At 34.4% G+C, this 21,209-nt stretch overlaps 1 protein-coding gene across 1 annotated transcript in view; it reads right to left on the reverse strand.

Annotated features, from left to right (window-relative positions):
* Positions 1-20,986, reverse strand: part of LOC129005588 (DDB1- and CUL4-associated factor 10) — a 77,855-nt gene extending 56,869 nt beyond the window's left edge. The window contains exon 1 of the mRNA XM_054434518.1: positions 20,174-20,986. Coding sequence (XP_054290493.1) covers positions 20,174-20,385 — 212 coding nt within the window. The 5' untranslated portion in view covers positions 20,386-20,986. The remainder of the gene's footprint in view (positions 1-20,173) is intronic.
* Positions 20,987-21,209: the final 223 nt, after the last annotated feature.

The raw sequence follows: 21,209 nt of genomic DNA on the forward strand, positions 1-21,209 counted from the left end.
TAGTCACCAATACCGTAGCTTACAAAGGTTTCCACTCATTGACGGTGCTTCAAGGACAGTTGTGTAAAGTGCAAAGTAAAAAATCACAACTGCAGTGGGTGATCGTGGATGTTGCTGCGATCTTGGAAGACTTTCTGATTTCGCTGTGATCGTACCGTAACAGAGAACTAAACTCGCTTTTCCAATGTGTCACTTTTGGTTTCTACTTACTTACATTTCGACAACGATATCGGTACTTTTCCTACTTAGGAAATAAAACTACAAACGTACAAAACCCCAGATTTGTGCGTTTTTTGTCACATTTCCTCCAAATGTTTGCTAGATATATGTACCGATTATCGTTTAGAGATTACGTAATCTTTTAAATAAGAAACCTTTGTTTGGATAAAGGTGGTTTCTTCAAACTGTCATTAATATGTTACCTAACATTAAAAGCTGCTTACAAATAATGCTATTAATAGGAAATAACTTTAATTTTTGAAAACTAAAAAAAATGAAAACCAAAGGAGATTTTATCGTTAATAACATCATCAATCGTTAATAACTTTGGTACCGGTACTGCACCACATCAAGTGAAAGTTTTTTTTGGTACTTTCCTGTTAAAGGGAACATTCATTATTATCGATGATTATTCTATCGATATATCGATATTAACAAATTGAAACATATCGAAAAATATTGTTCAGTATCAACAAACATTAATGAAATGAAACTGTTCTAAAACAAATAACCTAACATAACTAACCAAACTTGCTGTAACATTTAAAAATTCCGTGTTTATAACTTGCCTTTTATATTCAAACCCAAACGAATTTTTTTTTTAATGGTACAGCAAGTTTGGTTGGTTATGTTAGGTTAGCTTAAAACAGTTTCATTTCTTAATCCATATAACAGACAATTTTAGCCTAAACAAGATCAGTTAGTTGTTGTCAATTTGTAATGGGTCGGAAAACAAAAACATCGATATATCGAGAAAAAAATCATCGATAATAATGAATGTTCCCTTTAACAAGAAAGTACCGTTTTTTTTAGCAAACCATAGTGAGTTTTCAAAGCTTTACGTTGTTTACGTTACATGTTACATGTTTTGTGGCCTGTGTATTTATTTATTTATATATTTGCCAACTGATTAACACCTATAATACAGTTTGAATAGAAGGACAGTTTGAATTAGTCGTAAGTACTACAGTTCTTTTCTCAAATGTAAACGTTGGTTTTTGGTACCGGTACTGCTACTTTTCCTTAGAACTGGTGGTAGCAGTAAGAATAATTTTTACATACAAACACATCACTATTAATTTATAAACACTGTACCTTATTGCTTATTAAATTTAATTGATGTCTTACTGTATAATTTTTTGCCTTTACTGTCTGGACTCCAAAATGTTGTGTGGACTCTATTCTGTATTTGTGTGTGTATGTCTATTGGTAATGCATTAATGTCATTTTTCGTGGAAAAGACAAGAGCACCATTGTTAATAAAAATTTCAACCCGAAGAAAGTGTGCAGTAGTGAGGTTGAGGTAGTTTTTTAACTACTTTTAACCAGTGTGAAAAGTAACTTTCCATTACAGGCCTACCTTAGGGCTATGCCTCATAGATCTATACTGTAAAGCAATTCCTTTCATCGTTAGATATAAAATATGGACTAACACGATCGGGTGACATTTAATTGCGAAGCATTTGTTTTGGCTTTGAAATTGTCAGATATTGTATTTGAGAAGGTTTATATGTATTCCTAAACAGTTATAGTTTTGCCATCATATCTGGAAAAATGCACACTAAATATGCAAACCAACTCCTGTTCTGAATATAAGGTTTTAACTTACTACAAGATTCCCGTACGTAGAACGGGCAAACAGCTAGTAATTAATACGGCAACACAAAATTTGTTGGTTGAACTCCTCCGCCATTTCTTAACCAATTTCATCCATTGACGTCTCATTGGAAAGAGCGTCGCGTAGATTTGCAAACTGACCTTCATTTTTGAAAAAGTCCCTTGGGCTCTGCCCCAGTGGCTTTTAAAGTTCCCATGCTATCCTTATGAAGAGCATAATTGTTTACATTTTGATCAGCTGTATAATTTAATTGCTGTTATTCATTTTTCAATTCAACAAAACGCATTGGGTACATTTACTGATTTTGTTGAAATGAAATATTTACTATTTTAATTTGCATTCGTACACAGGTACTACAATGTAAAAAATCGAGAAAGCCAGAGCAGTTAGATATATTTTACCAAATAAGAAAATTGAATTGACAGGGTACTGTATTTCTTGAGAAATCATTGAAAGAACCGATTTGTTAACCATGGAAACGTAGGAAAGTCATAGAACGCCACCAAGTAAAAGAAATAGAGATAAAAAAAAAAAATTTACTATCATTTTATCCTATATAATGAAGAACACCAACAATATGAAGATTCCCACAAACAATAAACAAGGAGGTTAGCCGTAGTGCTACTATTTCGTAGGAAAAACGGACCTAACTTTATGATGATTGGCAAAGGAAAACGCTCTAAGGCTGATTGAAACTGGTATGGCAAGGACATTAAATAGGTCTATATGTTTTGATAAAAATCAAGTGATTTTAGCGAATTTCCCATATAGGGAATAAACTATTACTGTAGGTCTCATGGTAAGACCTAGACCTGGGACCGATTTACTTTTCGTTTTGAGGTCCCCAGAGGCTAAAAACACCATCCGTTCAAATACATATATATATATATATATATATGTGTCAGTTGGCGCGATAACTCGAGCAAAAATGATCCGATTTTGATGAAATTTGGTACAAACGTGTAAACCAACGTTTATTCGAACGAGTTTGCGAACCAGCATAGTCGGACCATGGGAACAGGGGTTTATGGGGGGTTTTATGGGGTAAAAATGGATTTTTGACCCTAAAAACAAAAAATTTTGCAATTTCTTTCTAAACCATTTTGTAGGGCTTAAAAAAAGAAATAATTTATTATACTGAAGCGCTGTTGTATGCCTAACGATCACGGAGAAAAAAAAGTGTAATTTAATATTCCCATGTTATTCTTATGGAGAAAATTAAAACTGTTGTAGTTTACTTGTTTATGGATATTTGTTAATAACGTTTGACAAATTTATTTATTTCATCCTATACTATTGATGTATGGTCAAAAAACACTTTTTACCTTCCCCGTAGCAGCAAACCTAAGAACTCGTGAAATTTAATGTTATCTAAATTGGGAATAAATATGTCTTATTTATGGAAATATTTTAATAAAAATGTAATCAGACAAGTTGAAATTCGCTTAGTCTGCAGGTTTGCTGCGGCGGGGGTATTAAAATAATATGAATACATCCAAGAAACCTTAATAAAACTTTCATTGAAGGATTCACATTATTCACGTTATTATTCACAAACAAAATACCATCTGAACAACATTAGGCCTTTTCAGCCAATTCTGCATTTTTTCAGGTAAATATAACTTGGGTTATAACAGTAACTAGACAAATTAAGGCCAATTGAAGCAAATAAAATTGTGACAGAGAGGTTATGCAGAAAATCAGGAAGTTCTTAAGTAATGTAAACAAAATGTTATCGCTAAAAAAAAATGACTGAAATTTGTAAACGTACTGCCGACAATGGGTAGTACATGCAGACTGCATTATCATTGACAAAGATCAACATGGACAACCTAATGCGGCTATAAGTGGAAACAATTGTAGAATACACTAAACACCAGATCAGCTTTTGAAAAATTATAAAATATTTACAAGAAATTTTGATTATATGGAACTGTTAGGTACATAGTCATCTATGAGTATAATAATTTAAACTCATTGGAAATTATGACTTTTATTCGTTTTTAAATACTACTTTACTTCAAAATATTTTGAGCAACATGTACACTAGTAAACATAATTTCAGTAAGTAAAGCAGATTGTGTTTTTATACGGTAGGACTCTCATAAAATCAGATATCTATATAAATAAAATTAGAGTTTTGTCTGTACATTGCTCAGAATCATAAACTTTTAGGTTATTTTTACGTTTTATACCTTAAAGAAACCGAAACAAGTCTCATCTAAATTTCTGTCTGTCTTCCTTTCTGTCACGGCTCACGGCCCAAGAGCCATTTTACGCGGCCTTCTCCTGAAAAATGAGAGTACCTATCAAGTTCCAAATCATTTTAATGTATTCACTGGATTGGCGAGATTGTCTTTATACATTAAAATATGGCGTCACTACTTTGTATATAAAATGACGGACGTTTAAAAACTCAATTTTGTGCGACTTTTTGTTTTCTCCCAATGTTTATCACATATTCATCTATGAAATAACGATCAGCTGTTCGAATTTAAGATTATTTCTTCTAGCTGTCACTGATATGTTTACATTGAATGTTGTTTACAAATACTGTAACCAATTCCGATCACGTTTTGAAAGCAAATCTAAACCAAGTAAGATTAAAAACGTTTTTCCTTACATAACGGATTTAATTAATCGCAAGTGCAATAACTATTGTAGGGTAACCGTAAATGAAAATATAGATTCTTTGTGTATAAAATTGTTCTTGAGTTTTATTAACCGGGGAAAAGACCTTGAATCAGTGTTGTACATGGCTGAGAAACTTATATTTTTTAAATGAGCGTTTTCAGTCAAGACTCGGCACACGACCGACGCGCGTCTACATGTCCATAGTAAAAATAAAAGTAGGCCTACCGTGTATTTATGTTTTATTTGTCATGTGTATAAGTGTACAGTTCGTGTATGTGCTTCAAAGACTCCAAGACGCACATAATGGGGAAGCTCAAGACCTTATATTAGGACTGATGATGGCGATTTAATTTTGCCGAAATGCATCTCCTGTAATAGGATACATTAGGATCGACCAGCGGACACAGGTAATTTAACCTTTTATTGATTGTCATACCGATCCGGAACAACAACAAACAACATAAAATGAAGTTATGTATAATAGTTTGGCCAGCATATCTGAAAATATGCAAACCAACTGCTGTTCTTTATATATAAGAAGGTTTCAACTGAATACTTTAAGATCCCCGTGCGTAGAACGGGTACACAGCTAGTTATGCCTAAGGACATCTTCAAATCCCAAGGGCTTATGCAAATGGATGAGTTAATTTGTCTAGTCACCCAAAGTTAATTTTGGGCTGGCCTCTATCAGTAGCACAGGACTGGTTACTCATTATGGTTATTCATATTATGGTTATTCATTTTGTAGTAAATAATGCTCCATGCTATTAATCCGATTGTTTTTCCCTTTTCTCTGTGGTATTTTAATGTGCTATTTTAGATGATTCATTGACTAACATATGTTGGGACTCTTGTTTACCTTTTTATAGTTATATTGCAAATAATGTCATGGCGACCAATCAACCGGTTAGGCCCATGTTAAATTTCTAAAAGATCAAATCCAAGTAGGGAAAAAACCCTGCGGTCCAATTTGTACCAATTCAGATTCATAACTTCCCATGGTTGGTTACTATGACTGTGCTAAATTTCGTGCAAATTGCTTGAGCCGTTCAGGAGGAGTATTCATCAAACAAAAGCAGGAGTGAACTATATTAGCTTTGCTCGCAGCGCTTCACTCCGCTCAATTATTATTTGTTAACAGATGATAACAAATAATAATATGTTTGTATAATAATAATATGTTTTGTAAAAAGTATGTTTTAATTAGTGTTTAAGTTTAATTTTAATAAATTAATAGCATCATTAAGGTTTTTGTTAAATAACTTTTTTATAGTTTTCTATTTAGTAGGCTAATTGTAGGTTCTCAGAATATTCAATAATTTTATTTTATAAAAATCTTAAAATGCAAAAAACGGTGATAGATAAAAACCTAACTTAACCCTACTAATGTAGGGCAAAACTCATTTTTAATTTCACTTTCGTAACCTACAGTTTTCACTTCAAAAAATTGTGGCACTTGAACCTTTTTAAAGTTTTTTAACCCTATAAAATGGTATATTAAAACATTTTTGAAGGTATAGAAGATTTACAGAATTGTTGAGCAAACCTCTACCAGTGCATTGGTTTTTACAGTCTGATTACAGATAATTGGGGAAATAAAATCGTATAGGGGAAGCTGGGATAGTAAGAGAAACCACTAATTTGTATCTCTAAATCTAATAGGAGTAAACGAATGAAAAAAACCATGCTATAAGTTGTCCAAATAGCGAATCTGAACAATAATTTAGAAGCTCTACAATTTTTACTATTTTTGAAATAGGTGAAAGAACTTCCCCACTGATTTATCGATTAGACCCACCCCAAGTGCATAAGAGATGAGACTGTAATTTTCTTAAAGAAAGCATTCTGAAGTGTGTGTAGTATCAAGAAAACCATTACATTGAAACAAGCTTAGTGGGTAAAAATTATTTAAAAATACAAATTTGTTAAAAAGTTATAAAAAATGCAATATTAAGCTGACAAAATTTGTGTCGGAAAATTAAACAAATAAGGGTTACTAGAATGGTAAATAAGCTAGAACACCCAAATTTCAGTTTTCTTTCATCCTGGGACATTATTAGAAACAAATAGACTTATAACTGGTTCATCTCTCCCGGCACATTGTAAGCCTTTGTTTTTACAAACAGGGATTTTGACTGTGATATCTTTATATTTATTTTATATAAGGCTAATGAGGAAATATATTGATAAATACATGTCTAGGACTGATGTTCATGTTCACTTTACTAGGTTAAGGAATAAAATCAACATATCTAGGAGTAAGTTAGATTGACAAGAACACAAAGGTATCATAAACAGCCAAACTATGTTGTAGATTAGAGTGATAAGGTATTCTTTGAAATACTGAATAAATATTCTTTAAAATCTTACTAATATTATAAATGTGAAAGTTTGTGTGTTTGTTTATTTGTTTGTTTGTTTGTTTAAAGTTCAATCACGCATTAACTACTAGACAGATTGGGCTGAAATTTGGCATGATAATAGCTCACATTCCCGATAAACATATAGGCATATTCTTTTCTCAAAAATCCTTTAGGGCTCCGCCCCAGTGGCTCTGTAGTTCCCCATGTTAACCTTATAAGTATTTATATTTAAAGGGAATTAAAGAATTTAGTCAACTGTTCCAACTAAAAAAAATCGTTCTATAACATGCAAAAGCATTAAAAAGTTATAAGATTTACCAACAGGGTGCAGCACTATATTTTTTTGCATTTATGAAAACAGCTAATTTGAACTAAGCAGCAACAAAAAACTGTGTTACACAATGAGATCTGTCAAAGTAGGATTGTTTCCAGTTGTGTTTATGTTTTTAATTTAATGAATAATTTGTGATATTATGCGAATTTTTTATAATTTATTTTTCTTTATTGTTTAGGCGTAGTGGTAGAACATTATGGCTATGGTAGATGTGTATGGTAGATGTGTAGATGTGTATGGTACATGTGGTAGAATACTGTAAATTTAAAGAAGCTAATTTTATCAAACTGTGTCCTCCCCCATTCCAAACGTAAAGATTGAGTATAACTGCAATAAGCATTTTATACTTATATGCTAACCCCGTACGAAGGACGGGTACTCTGCTAGTACTGTATAAATAGCTCCTAGAAAACCCAATGTACCAGGTTGATTTTTTTTTAATCTGAAAGTATAATTTATGCATGCATGCATATTTTAATTGACATATATACATAGCTTTGATTAGAAAATTGTATTTAGCTTGAATGCCTGACAAACAAGATTACTGTTGCTCTGCTTGGACTTAAATTTTGTAGTCTAATTTGACGAGACCTATTGTAAACAATGTATTTGCTTGATGGTCAGCGCTGATAGCTATTGGACGCCGTGCAACTGGCAGCGGCTTTGGAAGTGGTGCAACCTGCTACTTTTTAAGAGTGTAAAGTGTGCTTTTTCACGACGACCAATCTCATGATGTCCAGAGCTTGCAGAAAGACTATGTTTATTACAGTTACTGTACTTTTGGCCACGGTGAGATTTGGACATAGTGCAACAGTAAAATATTTTACAATTTTACTATTGGACGTTGTGAAACAGCTCAAAAATTTTATTTTGGACGTCGAGTGACTGTCTTATATCATTGAACTTTGTGGCACTTAGACGTCATGCAATGCATCCATATTATAAACGTGAAAGTTTGTGTGTTTGTTTGAAGTTCAATCACTCATTAACCTCTGGTCGGATTGGGCTGAAATTTGGCAGGATGATAGCTTACATTCCTGATTAACATATAGGCCTATTCCTATCTCAAATGTCCTCCCGGGCTTTATACAAACATTCACAATAACTGTTTTGAGAACAGTTTATTTCATAACACCTGTTATTTTCTATGAATTATAATCATATGTTTATTTGTTATTCTATGTTTGGAAAAAGGTAAACAAAGTGAGTTGAGTTTGAGTTATGACATAAAACAGTGCATCCACTTAATTCTTAGTAAAATAGTACATGGTGGCAGCGGTTTAGAGCTATGCCTCAGAAAAAAATCCTAGAAGGAAACAATCTGACTATGAAGATAAAAATGAAAGAAGCAGAGAATACAACAATTTAACTATAAAAGTCAATCATTGTATCAAACACTCATTCAGTTGTTCAACCTCCAGCTAGTTTCTCCTTTGTGCCAGAAGATTGGCCAAGATGGAAAACACAATTTCAAAGATATCGGTCAGCATTCGGGTTATCTGAAGAGTCTGAGAACAAACAAATCGACGCTCTAATATACACATAGGTGAGAAAGCTGATGAGATTTTTGCATCTTTTAATTTAACAAATGAACATTTGAAGAAGTCTTAGGTTTATTTGACAAACATTTTATTCCACGGAGAAACTTAATTTTCGAAAGAGCAAAATTTTTGAAGAGACAACAAAAAATTAAGGAAACAGTTGAAGAGTTTATCGTTAGCCTCCATTCCTTGGCTAGAACCTGTGACTGGGCACTTAATGATGAAATGGTGTTGATGGTATTAATACTGGGTTTAAATGATGAGAAACTTGGTGATCGCGTGTTGCTAGATCCCGAGATAAATTTAGACAAGGCCATTACAGTAATACGACATGCAGATAACGTAAAGAAAGAGAAGACAGATTTATGTGACGAGAAAAGAGTTCAAATTGAAGCAACTACGTCATCAAGTTCAAATCAAAATCAAGGATATAGGTTTCGTCAAAAGAAACAAGAATACCCAGCGCAATGCATCTGGTGTGGTTATAAACCGTCCCATCCAAGAAGCACGTGTCCAGCAAAAAAACGCAACATGTAACTTATGCAAAAAGATTGGTCACTTTTCGAAGGTCTGCAGATCTAAAGAAGCACAGGAAGTAACTGACGAAAATGAAGTAAGTGAACTTGGACCTTCAAATAATAAAGTATTCATAGGTATACTTGGGGATGGGTCGAAATGTAAGCCCTACATAACTAGAATTAGTATTTGAGGGAAAACCACAAACATTTAAAATTGATTCAGGAGCAGATGTAACAGTAATTCCCCCTGGCATAGTTGATGCAAGTAGGATCCAGCCGACTCTAGTTGAGTTGTATGGGGCTGGTATAACAAAATTAGAAACTGTAGGTTGTATTAGAGCTAATATCCAATACAGAGATGTTAAAATAAATCACATGGTATATGTAGTGAAGGGACTCATAACACCCTTGCTTGGTTGTCCAGCAATACAGGACTTGAAAATTTTAACTTCTGTAAATTCAGTTGCAGAGGTAGACAGGGACTTTTTCACCGCATACCATGAAATGTTTAGTGGTCTGGGCGTCATTCCTGACCCTTACACAATAGCACTTAAGGATGGCGCAAAACCATATGCAATAACCACTCATAGGACAGTACCTTTACCCCTAATGTGTCAAGTGAAAAAAGAACTAGAAAGTATGATAAAGAATAATGTAATCACACCAGTTGAGCATGCTACTGAATGGTGCTCAGCAATGGTAGTAGTGCCTAAATCTAATGGAGATGTCCGCATATGTGTTGACTTAACAAAGTTGAATGAATCCATCCAGGGTCTTATCATCCGATTCCCAAAATTTAAACGTCTCTCAGCTCAATCTCAGGAGCAAAATGGTTTTCAAAACTTGATGCAAACAGTGGTTTTTGGCAAGTCCCCTTAAATGCAAATTCCCAGGACTTAACAACTTTCCTTACCCCTTTTGGACGTTTCAAATTTCTCAAACTTCCATTTGGAATCACATCAGCACCTGAACATTTTCAGAAATGCATTAACAAAATCTTAGAAAACCAGTTAAATGTCGCAGTCCATAAGGACGATATTCTGATTTGGGGCAAAACCAAAGAAGAACATAATACAGTTGTTCGGCAAGTACTTGAAAAGCTTAAAAATGTAGGAATGACACTTAACAAAGACAAAACTGAATTTGGGAAGTCAAGTATTAAATTCCTCGGGCATTTCCTCTCATCCGATGGAATTTGTGTTGATAAGGAAAAGGTTTCCGCCATTCTCAAAATGGACTGCCCAAAAAACGTAAAAGAACTTCAAAGATTCAATGGGATGGTAAACTTTCTTGGTAAGTTTATTCCTGACAAAGCTAAGATTTTGGCCCTGATGAATTCATTACTTCAAGCTAACGTTCCATGGATATGGGGTCCAGAGCAGGCAAAGGTATTTGATTAAATAATAAAACTCATTTTGACTAACTCTCCTTGCTTAGCCATTTAGGATGTAAATCGGGAAACAATTATCTCTTGTGATGCCTCGCTTCAAGGGGTAGGATCAACTCTTTCCCAAGTTCAAGATGATGGTTCTATACGACCAGTATCATTTGCATCCCGAAGCCTTCTTCCTTCTGAAAAAACTATGCAACCATCGAAAGGGAGGCTACAGCTGTTGCTTGGGCATGTGCAAAGTTTCAAGAATTTATTATTGGCAAGAGAATAACAATACAAACAGACCACAAACCACTACTTCAAATTTTGAAATCCAAACATCTTGATGCATTGTCCCCAAGAATTCAAAGAATTCGCTTGCGTCTCATGAGATATGATTTTTCAATGACTTATATTCCTGGAGAGCAGCTTCTAGTTCCTGATGCTCTTTTAAGAGCACCTCTCCCATTTTCAGGCACTGATGACCGTGAGTTAGAAGAAGAAACCCAAGCGTTTGTTCAAATGGTTTGTCGTCCATCGATATATCGATATAAACGACTGCATAGTTGCTAAGGTATTGGAGGAACAAAATAAATATCCGACTTAATGTGAACTGAAAAAAATAATCATCCAAGGTTGGCCTTTTAAGACATCATTACGAGATGATCTAAAACCATATAATTCAGTTAAGGATGAGCTAAGTGTTGATAATGAGATGATACTACGAGGTTCAAGACTTGTAATTCCACCAGCTTTTCAGTCTTGGGCACTTCAAAGAGTACATTAAGGTCATTTTGGAATTACCAAGTGTCAGTCAAAAGAGTCAGTCTGGTGGCCAGGAATCTCTTCAGCCATTGAAAGTATGGTGAAATCATGCCCTACTTGTATTAAACATTCAAGAAACAGCCATGAACCATTGCTTCCCACACCATTCCCTGACAGACCATGGAAAACACTTGCAATGGCTCAAACTTGAAGGGGTTTGGTTTGTGACTGTGACAGATTATTACTCCAGATATTTTCAAATAGCCGAATTAGAGTCATTGACATCACAAGAAGTGATAATGAGATGCAAAGCCTTTTTCTGTCAACACAGCATTCCAGAAGAAGTTAGGTCTGACTGTGGGTCTCAATTTCAAGTCCTTGAAAATTCAGATTTCAAGACATTTTCCAAAGTGTATGGCTTTAATCATATAACAAGTAGCCCAACATTTTCCCAAAGCAATGGAGAGGCTGAAGCAGCAGTGAAAATCGCCAAAATGATTCTAAAGAAAAATGTGGAAGACCCTTATTTAGCGCTTCTAGCCTATCAAACGACACCCCTCTGGAATGGGTACAGTCCCTCTCAGCTTCTCATGAACAGGCGATTACGGAGCACATTGTCTCAGACAGGAAATTTTCTTTTTGGAAAACCAGATCTAAAGGATCTTAAAGAGAGAGAAGAAACATATCGTGAGAAGTATAAATACAACTATGATAGAAGACACAAAGTGCAAACTCTCAATCCTCTTCATATAGGAGACCCAGTTTGGATTGTGGACCTTAGAAGACACGACAAAATTGTGAAAATCCTGGACAGCCCTCGTTTATATATTGTTGAAACCGGTAACACAAACCAAGCTGGTTGAAGAACTTTCAAACTTAAACGGGAGGATGTTGTGAGAACAGTTCATTTCATAACACCTGTTATTTTCTATTAATTATAATCATATGTTTATTTGTTATTCTATGTTTGGAAAAAGGTAAATAAAGTGAGTTAAGTTTGAGTTATGACATAAAACAGTGCTTTTTTTAATTCTTAGTAAAATAGTACAATAACCTAGATATTTTACACTTTTGCAATAAAGGACGCCATATGGACACAATAGAAGAATACAACATATATATAAGGCATCAAAAGAACAACCACATCATATTTTGAACGAAAAACAATCCTTTGAGTGTAATATAATTTACAACATAGCCATCCTGATATCTGATAACCAAAACAACGAAAGAAGAGATTAGGACAGAACAGGGGTAGGGGTTAGCGCTGCCGACACGTGACAGTCTCGACTTTCCACGGCCACCTTTAACTCCAGGTCGCAGCCTTCGAAGTGGCAACGTTGCAAAGGGTTGTAACGGCTGTTTTTTTTGGAAGCAGCTAATGGTATTTGTGTATTTACGAAAGCTTGGTTACTGGACTATGAAAATATTGTCTCCGCTTTAAATTTACAGATATAGATTTTCAATTCATTTTGTTTTGGTTCTAAATTCCGTATATTTTATTTTAAATATTTTAATAAATTCATGTTCGTATATTTAAATTTAAATGAATAATACACGAATTAGTGAGCTGGTGTCACTTGTCTGCCATGTTATCTTATGGGACGTCTGACACTAAACAACACTACTTGCGACGTTGCCAATTCTACCAGGCCGCAGCCTGGAATTAAAGGTGGCCGTGGACTTACCCTTCACCGGCGCCTTATCACGTTTCGCTGTCTTTCAACCGTCCTTAATTAATGTTTAAATTTTTCGTGTGTGTTTACGTGTTTCTAAATGTCTTCAATGTTCACCGTTAAAACCATGACGAACTCGATACCGAGGGATGTACAGTATTAGGAAGCTGGCGTTCAACAAACCTGATGATGTGCCAATAAAAGAGGCATGAAACAGCTGTAGTTTCCTAAAACTACCGTGGATCATAGACAGAAGCCAGGTAACATAAACCTCATTGGTGAGGTTTATGTTAACTATTTTATACTAATTATACTAATTTTAACGATCCAGTGGCCAACCATCATGATATCATTCTTTATCTGCTGTCATTGGTGAGCGTAAAAGTCGAACATCAGGTTTCAATGACCACATAGAGGGGACTGTAGCGGGGAGAAAAATCTGTGCGATTTTTAGCACTTAAGCAAGCAAGACTATAAAAGCGTATCTTATTTTTGTTTAGTTGCATATTTTTACATTGGAGTTGTTATTATTTCAGAAATCAAATGTCTATGGTTTGTAAAAAAAATGTTTTTGTAAATTATAAAAAGTCTGTTTACGAACAATTTTTAAACCCAAATAACCACAACCGGGCAAGGCTCGGTCCCCCAGTACAATTTTCTTAATTTAATAAATAATTTTTGATAATGTGGGAATATGACTTATTTTTTATGCATAACTTAATTCATCAACTTATTGACTGTCTTTTTTCAAAATGTTTATAAAAATGTATTGTGTTTGTGTTTGTTTTCCCCAAAAATAATATTTTAATACAAACAGAGTAGCAGGTCAATACTTTAAGTAAAATACAGATCAAGTCAATGACTTGGATGGAAGGAACTAAAATGATACTGTTGGTGCTTAATCAAAATTCTGGACATTTGTTTAAATGAGTTTAATAAATTTTCATACAGCAGATCTATAGAACATGATTATTCTCTTTAGAGTTCTCTTCCCGTTACCAAGATCGGGTGTGGCAGCTAGTAACTTATTACCATATAATTTCTAAAGTGCTTTTATTTGTCAGTAAAATAGGCCATAAATTTTAACTTCTTTATTTCTTCATAAATGTTCATTAACCCTCCAAGTGTCTCTAGTTTTGGTCTTAATGTTCGCCCATTTATTGCGCAATCGCAGGGTTTTATTAAAATGTATCTTAGAAACTTAAAAACAATGTGAAGTATACTGTTTTATATATCATTTTGTTTGGAAAATTATGCGTTTCAATGTAACATATAAAACATTACAAAAAAAAATGTTCAACAATTTTTGTGGGGTTAACATTTCTCAAGAATTATAAAATAAATGAAAAAAATTTAAGTTTGCGCTCAATAACTTAAATTGTTATAATTTATAGGTCTACAAATATTTTAAAATAGCCAAAGTTCAGGATTTTATGAGGATTCCAAAAATATAATAATATGAGGAAGTAGATTTGCAAATAAATAAGTTATGGGAAAAATACAGATTTCGGTACATAGCGTTTAGCTAAGAATGCATAGCCTAACCATAGCTAGGAATCTGGCTGATAATTTACATTAATATCACTACCTACTTCTTCAGGATCATCAACCAGCCCTTCAAAATCACTTAAATCTCCTTATAATGCATCACGTATATCACTACTTTTCATTTTTAACACTAAAACAATGATAAACGTAATAAAACACATCAGTCATCGGTGCGAGGTTAACCAAGCTGTTTACAAATACGCACGTCAGCTGTCTGATACAATTATGATCGGCTCGAGAAAAAAAAGCGCTTAGAGACAGACCTCGGGAGAAAGCTTAGAATCTGCCAAAAAACCTATACCTAACTCGATCCAGTTCAATCCGATTTAGTCAGTCATAGAGCCTTCGCTGTAAACAGTGTTTGTGAGTCGCAAAAGCGACACAAAACACTACACAAAGTGTGTTATGAGTCGCTTTTATGACACCACTCGGAGGGTTAATGAGATGTCATATAAAAGCTTTTATCTTCCTCTACACCAGAAAGATATAGGCTAGGCCTACAATTTACTCACATTTCACGAGTTACTTGGCAAAAAATTAATTTATTCCATCATTTAACTTTTACTCAAAATGTTGATTTAGGCCTATGTTATTTGGTCAGCAGATATATGGGTTGATGGAATGCAGAAGTCAAAGTTACTTGGCTTTTAAATATATGCCTAAGCGCCTCCAAAAGATTTTTAATTTTGTTATCTTAATTAATATTTTTTACCTCCTGAATCCAAATATACCATTATTTTTCACCACTGATGAATATTACTAAAGATATCGCCGTTCAAATAAAATGTATGAATAAACAAGGTAGGACGGATAACATTTACAAGTGGAATGAACTGTGGGTGAAGTAAGCCTACAGCTGATTGTTTTCAACAACACGTCAAGCAACTGGAAGTTTATTTGCAACTCCAAAGATCCTCTAAAGAGGGTCTCTAACGTGGAGAGTAGCCTACTAACATAATATCGTTTGATATTGGAATGAATTGTAAATTTTTGTTTGATGTGTTTGTGTTATTCTTGCGGATGTCCCATTGACCTTTGGACAACACAAAGTGATCAGAGACAATAGTGAATCAGCAATTATAGATAAAGTAAAGGTAGTTTACTTACTTTAGGACCCAAACCTCAGCTTAAGTTAGCCTAAACGTTCTAAAATCACTTGTTAACTATTCTAGGACATCAATTTTAAGTAAAGTAAAAACCAAGTAGGTCTAGGCCTACAGTAAAAGAATTGGGAAAGTGTTTATAAATAAAAGTTTGGTTAATCTGAAATCCACCTTATAGCCTTAAATAGATCGACAATAATTTTTGAATTCAGGACGTTATTTAGCAATAATAAAGACAAAAATATTATTTTAACGTGACGTCCGTCATCGATATAATTAAGTTACCACTACTATTTGTTTGGGCCATATGCTTCAAAGATTAAGTAGGCTAGTAGGGCTTAGGATTAATTTAATATTGAACTAGAGGTCATCCAGTGGTCGAAAACTCGACCAAAAATAAGTAGGCTAAGTTTAATGTATAGTTGAATTTCTTTAGCTAAGTTAGAAGCAGTGGGATATCGAGAAAACCTTTTTCGCTGTACAGTAGAACCCCTCATATCCGTCCACCCACAGAACCAAGCCCCTGGCCGGATAACGATTTGGCCGGATATACCAACCTACTACCTATGAAAATGACAACTCATACCAATAATATGTATCAATATATGCAGTCAAAAATATCATTCATGTCATTTTTTAGCTACATTTAAGCAGCCGTGGCCATACTTTCTTCATGGTTGCATCCACCCCACTTCACCATCTAGTTGATTTCGAATTAGGAACCACGACTCTATTCCACAGTAAATATTCTCTGAAATGGCCAAGTGATTTTATAAAAGTAGAAGTGTACCTAACCAATTCCAAGAATATAGGCTAGGCCTATGCCAGTTTTTTTTTATTTAAACTCAAAATTTGACATGTATGAACACATGATCGCACTACAACCTAAAAGGTCCATCTTTAATGATATTCCACCCCACCTTAACCGTTTCTAGCAAAAATATCTAGCTGTAACTTAAGTTACAGGCTTCTCTATTTTCACCCCACACTGTAGGGCCTAAATAAAACATATTAGGCCTACTTAGATTGGATTTTCTTCCATTTGTTTTGATTTTCTGTTTAGCCTATATTTCGTTGTTATCTCGTCACTAGCATAACAACCCATAAAGCCCATATTAATTTTTAAAAGTTTTAAATTCATTTTTTGCGCTTTTTTTAAGCCTATTTTAATTTATAGGTATTCTGCACATCTACAGGAAAATATATTTTTAACAGTTTGCGTAGATTTTCCCTGCAATGCAAACAAGCTGAGAAAAAAGGCACTTTAGTACCTATCTGTCCTACACTCATCTGAATGAAAAATATCAATATAGCCTATAGATTATTCGATATATCGATAACTAACTAACCAAACTTTATATAGGCTATCGAATGAAATAATCGATAGGCCTACATCGATCCATAAGTTAACTTATATTCATTCGTATGAGGTAGGACAGATAAGTTACTAAAGTGGAGCCAAAAAGGTTTTAACCCTCCGAGTGTTATGTGTCGTAAAAGCGACTCATAACACATCCGCTGTAGTGTTATGTGTCGCTTTTGCGACTCACAAACACTGTTAACGGCGAAGGCTCTATGACTGACTAAATCGGATTGAACTGGATCGAGTTAGGTATAGTTTTTTTTGGCAGATTCTAAGCTTTCTCCCGAGGTCTGTCTCTAAGCGCTTTTTTTTTCTCGAGCTGATCATAATTGTAGCAGACAGCTGACGTGCGTATTTGTAAACAGCTTGGTTAACCTCGCACCGATGACTGATGTGTTTTATTACGTTTATCCTTGTTTTAGTGTTAAAAATCAAAAGTAGTGATATACGTGATGCATTATAAGAAGATTTAAGTGATTTTGAAGGGCTGGTTGATGATCCTGAAGAAGTAGGTAGTGATATTGATGTAAATTATCAGCCAGATTCCTAGCTATGGTTAGGCTATGCATTCTTAGCTAAACGCTATGTACCGAAATCTGTTTTTTGCCCATAACTTATTTATTTGCAAATCTACTTCCTTAAATTATTATATATTTTTGTAATCCTCATAAAATTTAGAACAAAGTGGCTATTTTCAAATATTTATAGGCCTATAATTTATACAATTTCATTGAGCGCGAACATATTTTTTTTTTGAAAATTTTCTAATAGGCTATTTTTTTTGGCCTACCTAAAAAAATTTTTTGAAACTTATGTTCCTTATGTTTTATGTATAATATTGAAGCCCATGATTTTCCAAACAAAATGGTATATAGAACAGTAGAATTAACATTGTTTTAAGCTTCTCAGATCCGTTTCAATAAAACCTTGCAAATGCGCCAAAAATAGGCGGACATTAAGACCTAAACTATGGACACTCGCAGGGCCGTTCCAAGGGGGGGGCTACAGGGGCTAAAGCTCCCCCCTTGGACCCTGAAAAAAATAAATTTAAACGTGCATTTCGTCCTTAAAACACGCAATGTCATACAGACATCAATGTAGTTTTTATTATACTTTTTATTATACATATGCGATGGCAGGAGCAGTATTAAGTTCCTCATAGATAAACTTTGTCGACAATATAGCACAACGAATAAAACAAAATTACGCTATGGAAGTTGTACCAAGGCCCCACTAGAAAAACAGTTTTTTCTAGTGGGGCCTTGGTTGTACGCATGATCATATTTTTACAGCAGTCAGCTGTTGACAGGGCCAAGGCGGGAGCATCTAACGCGCGAGCGAGGACGGGGAAACAGCTGATTTCCTGATGTTCCATAGTTGTCAAATTGTCTGCTAGCCACTATAACTTTAAGCTATTGCTTAAACACAGGCATCAATCAGCAATCAGCGGTAGCACCAATAGCCAGTAGCCTATTACCATTGACTAAGCTAGTGTTTAGTTTATATAGTCTTACTGAATTCGATACTATACAATTGTGACAGATCCATGAAATGGAGAAAAACGTAAGGTTAAAAAACGTGTCTGCCTACTTGCTTTTCGTGACATTTAACAGGTGAGGTTTTAAAGGTTTTAGAACAATTTTGCACAGTTCTAGACGTTAGAAATGGCTTTATAAAGTCACCAAACGGCTTTTAGGACATATGACTTTATTAATCTACAGTAGGCCTATGTTTTGAAATTCGTCATAGTTTGATTTTTTAAATGTCTACTTGCTCTTGACAAAGACAAATAACGGGTGAAAAATGGGAGGTTTTTGTACAGATGTAGACATTAATAATGGCTTTAGAAAGTTAGTAAACAACTCTTAGGGGGATATGGCCGTAGCCTACAATATGTTTTGAGATTTATGAATGCAATCGTCATAGTTAGTTTTAAAAATGTCTACTTATTCATGACAAATAAATGGGAAAATGGGAGGTTTTTCACACAGTTCTAGACGTTAAAACTGACTGTATAGTCACCCAACGGCTTTTAGGATGATATGGCCGTAGTCTACAGTATGTTTTGAAATTCGTGAATGCAATCGTCATTGTTCAATTTTTATTATGTCTATTTGCTCATGACAAACAACAGGTGAAATGTGAGTTTATGGACAATTGGACACGCTTCTAGGTGTTAAAAATGGCTTTAGAAAGTCACTAAACGGCTTTGAAAATTCCAAATTTTCCCGGACCCCCCTGCTTTATTGTGGGGTGCTCCCCACCCCCCAAGCGCCCCGGTAGCCCCCCCTTGACAAGGTCCTAGAACCGCCACTGGACACTCGGAGGGTTATTATTGTTATATTTTTGGAATCCTCGTAAAAATTATGAACAAAGTAAGTAGCTATTTTAAAATATTTGTAGACCTATATAAATTATAACAATTTATTGAGCGCACACATAAATTGTTTTCATTTATTTTATAATTTTTGAGAAATGTTAACCCTACAAAAATTTTTGAACATTTTTTTTGTAATGTTTTATATGTTACATTGAAGCCCATAATTTTCCAAACAAAATGATATAAGTTATATAACAGTATACTTTAGCCTACATTATGTTTAAGGTTCTAAGATACATTTTAATAAAACCCTGCGATTGTGCAATAAATGGGCGAACATTAAGACAAAAACTAGAGACACTTGGAGGGTTAAACTTAAAGAAACATGCTTGCCTATTAATATATAGATTGATTTTACATTTAAGTTACCGGTACCTTTATCTGTTCCAAATATTGATCTTTGTTTAAGTGTTAACTTACATGTTTCAGCGAGCTGCCATTGTCAAACACTTCATTCCAGGAATATACATTAAATTTGCTCAAATAGCTTCTTTTTAGCACACGACACGCTGTATATGATAAGGCAATGTAAGTTAAAAAAAATTTAATATATAAGTTAGGTAATACAGTTCCGGGGCTACAACAATGAATTTTAATTTAATGATCTAAGTTTATGGTATTTTAAACTTCTAGGTAGGCCTAATAGTAGGAAATGTACATGAATAACTTCCTCTGTGGTATCATAGAATAGGTAGGCCTAGGTAACTTAGGGTTGATTGAAAATTATGTTTTAACTCACCCATCAGGAGAAAATTCTAAGTTGAAAACACCACCAGGCATTGAGTGTTGAGTGGAGTCACTGTAGTCCCAAGTTGAACAAGGCATAATATTTGAGTAAAGGCTTTTCATAAAGTTGTCTTGAACTCCAATTGAAGGCTTGCAACCTATTTCACGACCACTTAGCCATTTATAACTATTAAAAGCAGCAGACCTGGATTTTACTTTGTTCATTGTTTTGTGAGTTATGAACTAAGAGAAAGAAACTCCACTAGGCTACCATTTATTAAGGTTAGGTTCGCTGTTTTATTTCAATGTTCTTTCGTTTTGATGCAGCTACTGACTTACTTTTACGGTGTATAATAATTGTTTTTTGAAATAATAAAACAACAACTAACAATATAAATAAATAAAGATCTTCGTGGATGACATCATCAAATTTTACCAAATGTGGTCTAGAAAATCTACAACACTCTTCCTTATGACACTAAACACTAAACACAACAACACATTACACCTTCTTACACCCACTGTCACCAGTGCCACACCACAATGTTTAAAAATTACCTACTTGCACAAAGTTAAAAACTGAAGACTATGGTAGACCTAATATAAAACCAGAACAGAAAATTGTTTATAAAAATTGATAAAACTAAAAATTCAGTGATCGCCACAATATTTGACGACTTGCGTTAGACTGAATAAACACTAGAATAAAATCTAGCTAGAGCTAGCCTCTAGCCTGCCTGCCTAAATAAATAGGCACTACCGCACTAGGCAGGTTTAGGTTTATAAACAAGACGTGTAGTGTAGATCGTGTTCGTTTATCAGCTGATCGTTTCCTCAGCATCTACCAATAGGTGAGCACTTTTTCCTCTAAAAACGCCATGCGATTTCGCGACTATCGTTACGTTCGTATCGAACCACGACATCATCTACTATCGATGCGATTGATTGTAGTTGTGTAGTGTTGACGAAGCCTTATCTCTCGTAACACCACCCCCGCCTTCACCGCTTCACCCCGTCGTATCAAATGCCCATGATTGCGTGATGCCGGA

Source organism: Macrosteles quadrilineatus, unplaced genomic scaffold, assembly GCF_028750875.1.
Source record: "Macrosteles quadrilineatus isolate MER2022 unplaced genomic scaffold, UCM_ALF_1.0 Scaffold_1__1_contigs__length_201487025, whole genome shotgun sequence".
NCBI lineage: Eukaryota > Metazoa > Arthropoda > Insecta > Hemiptera > Cicadellidae > Macrosteles > Macrosteles quadrilineatus.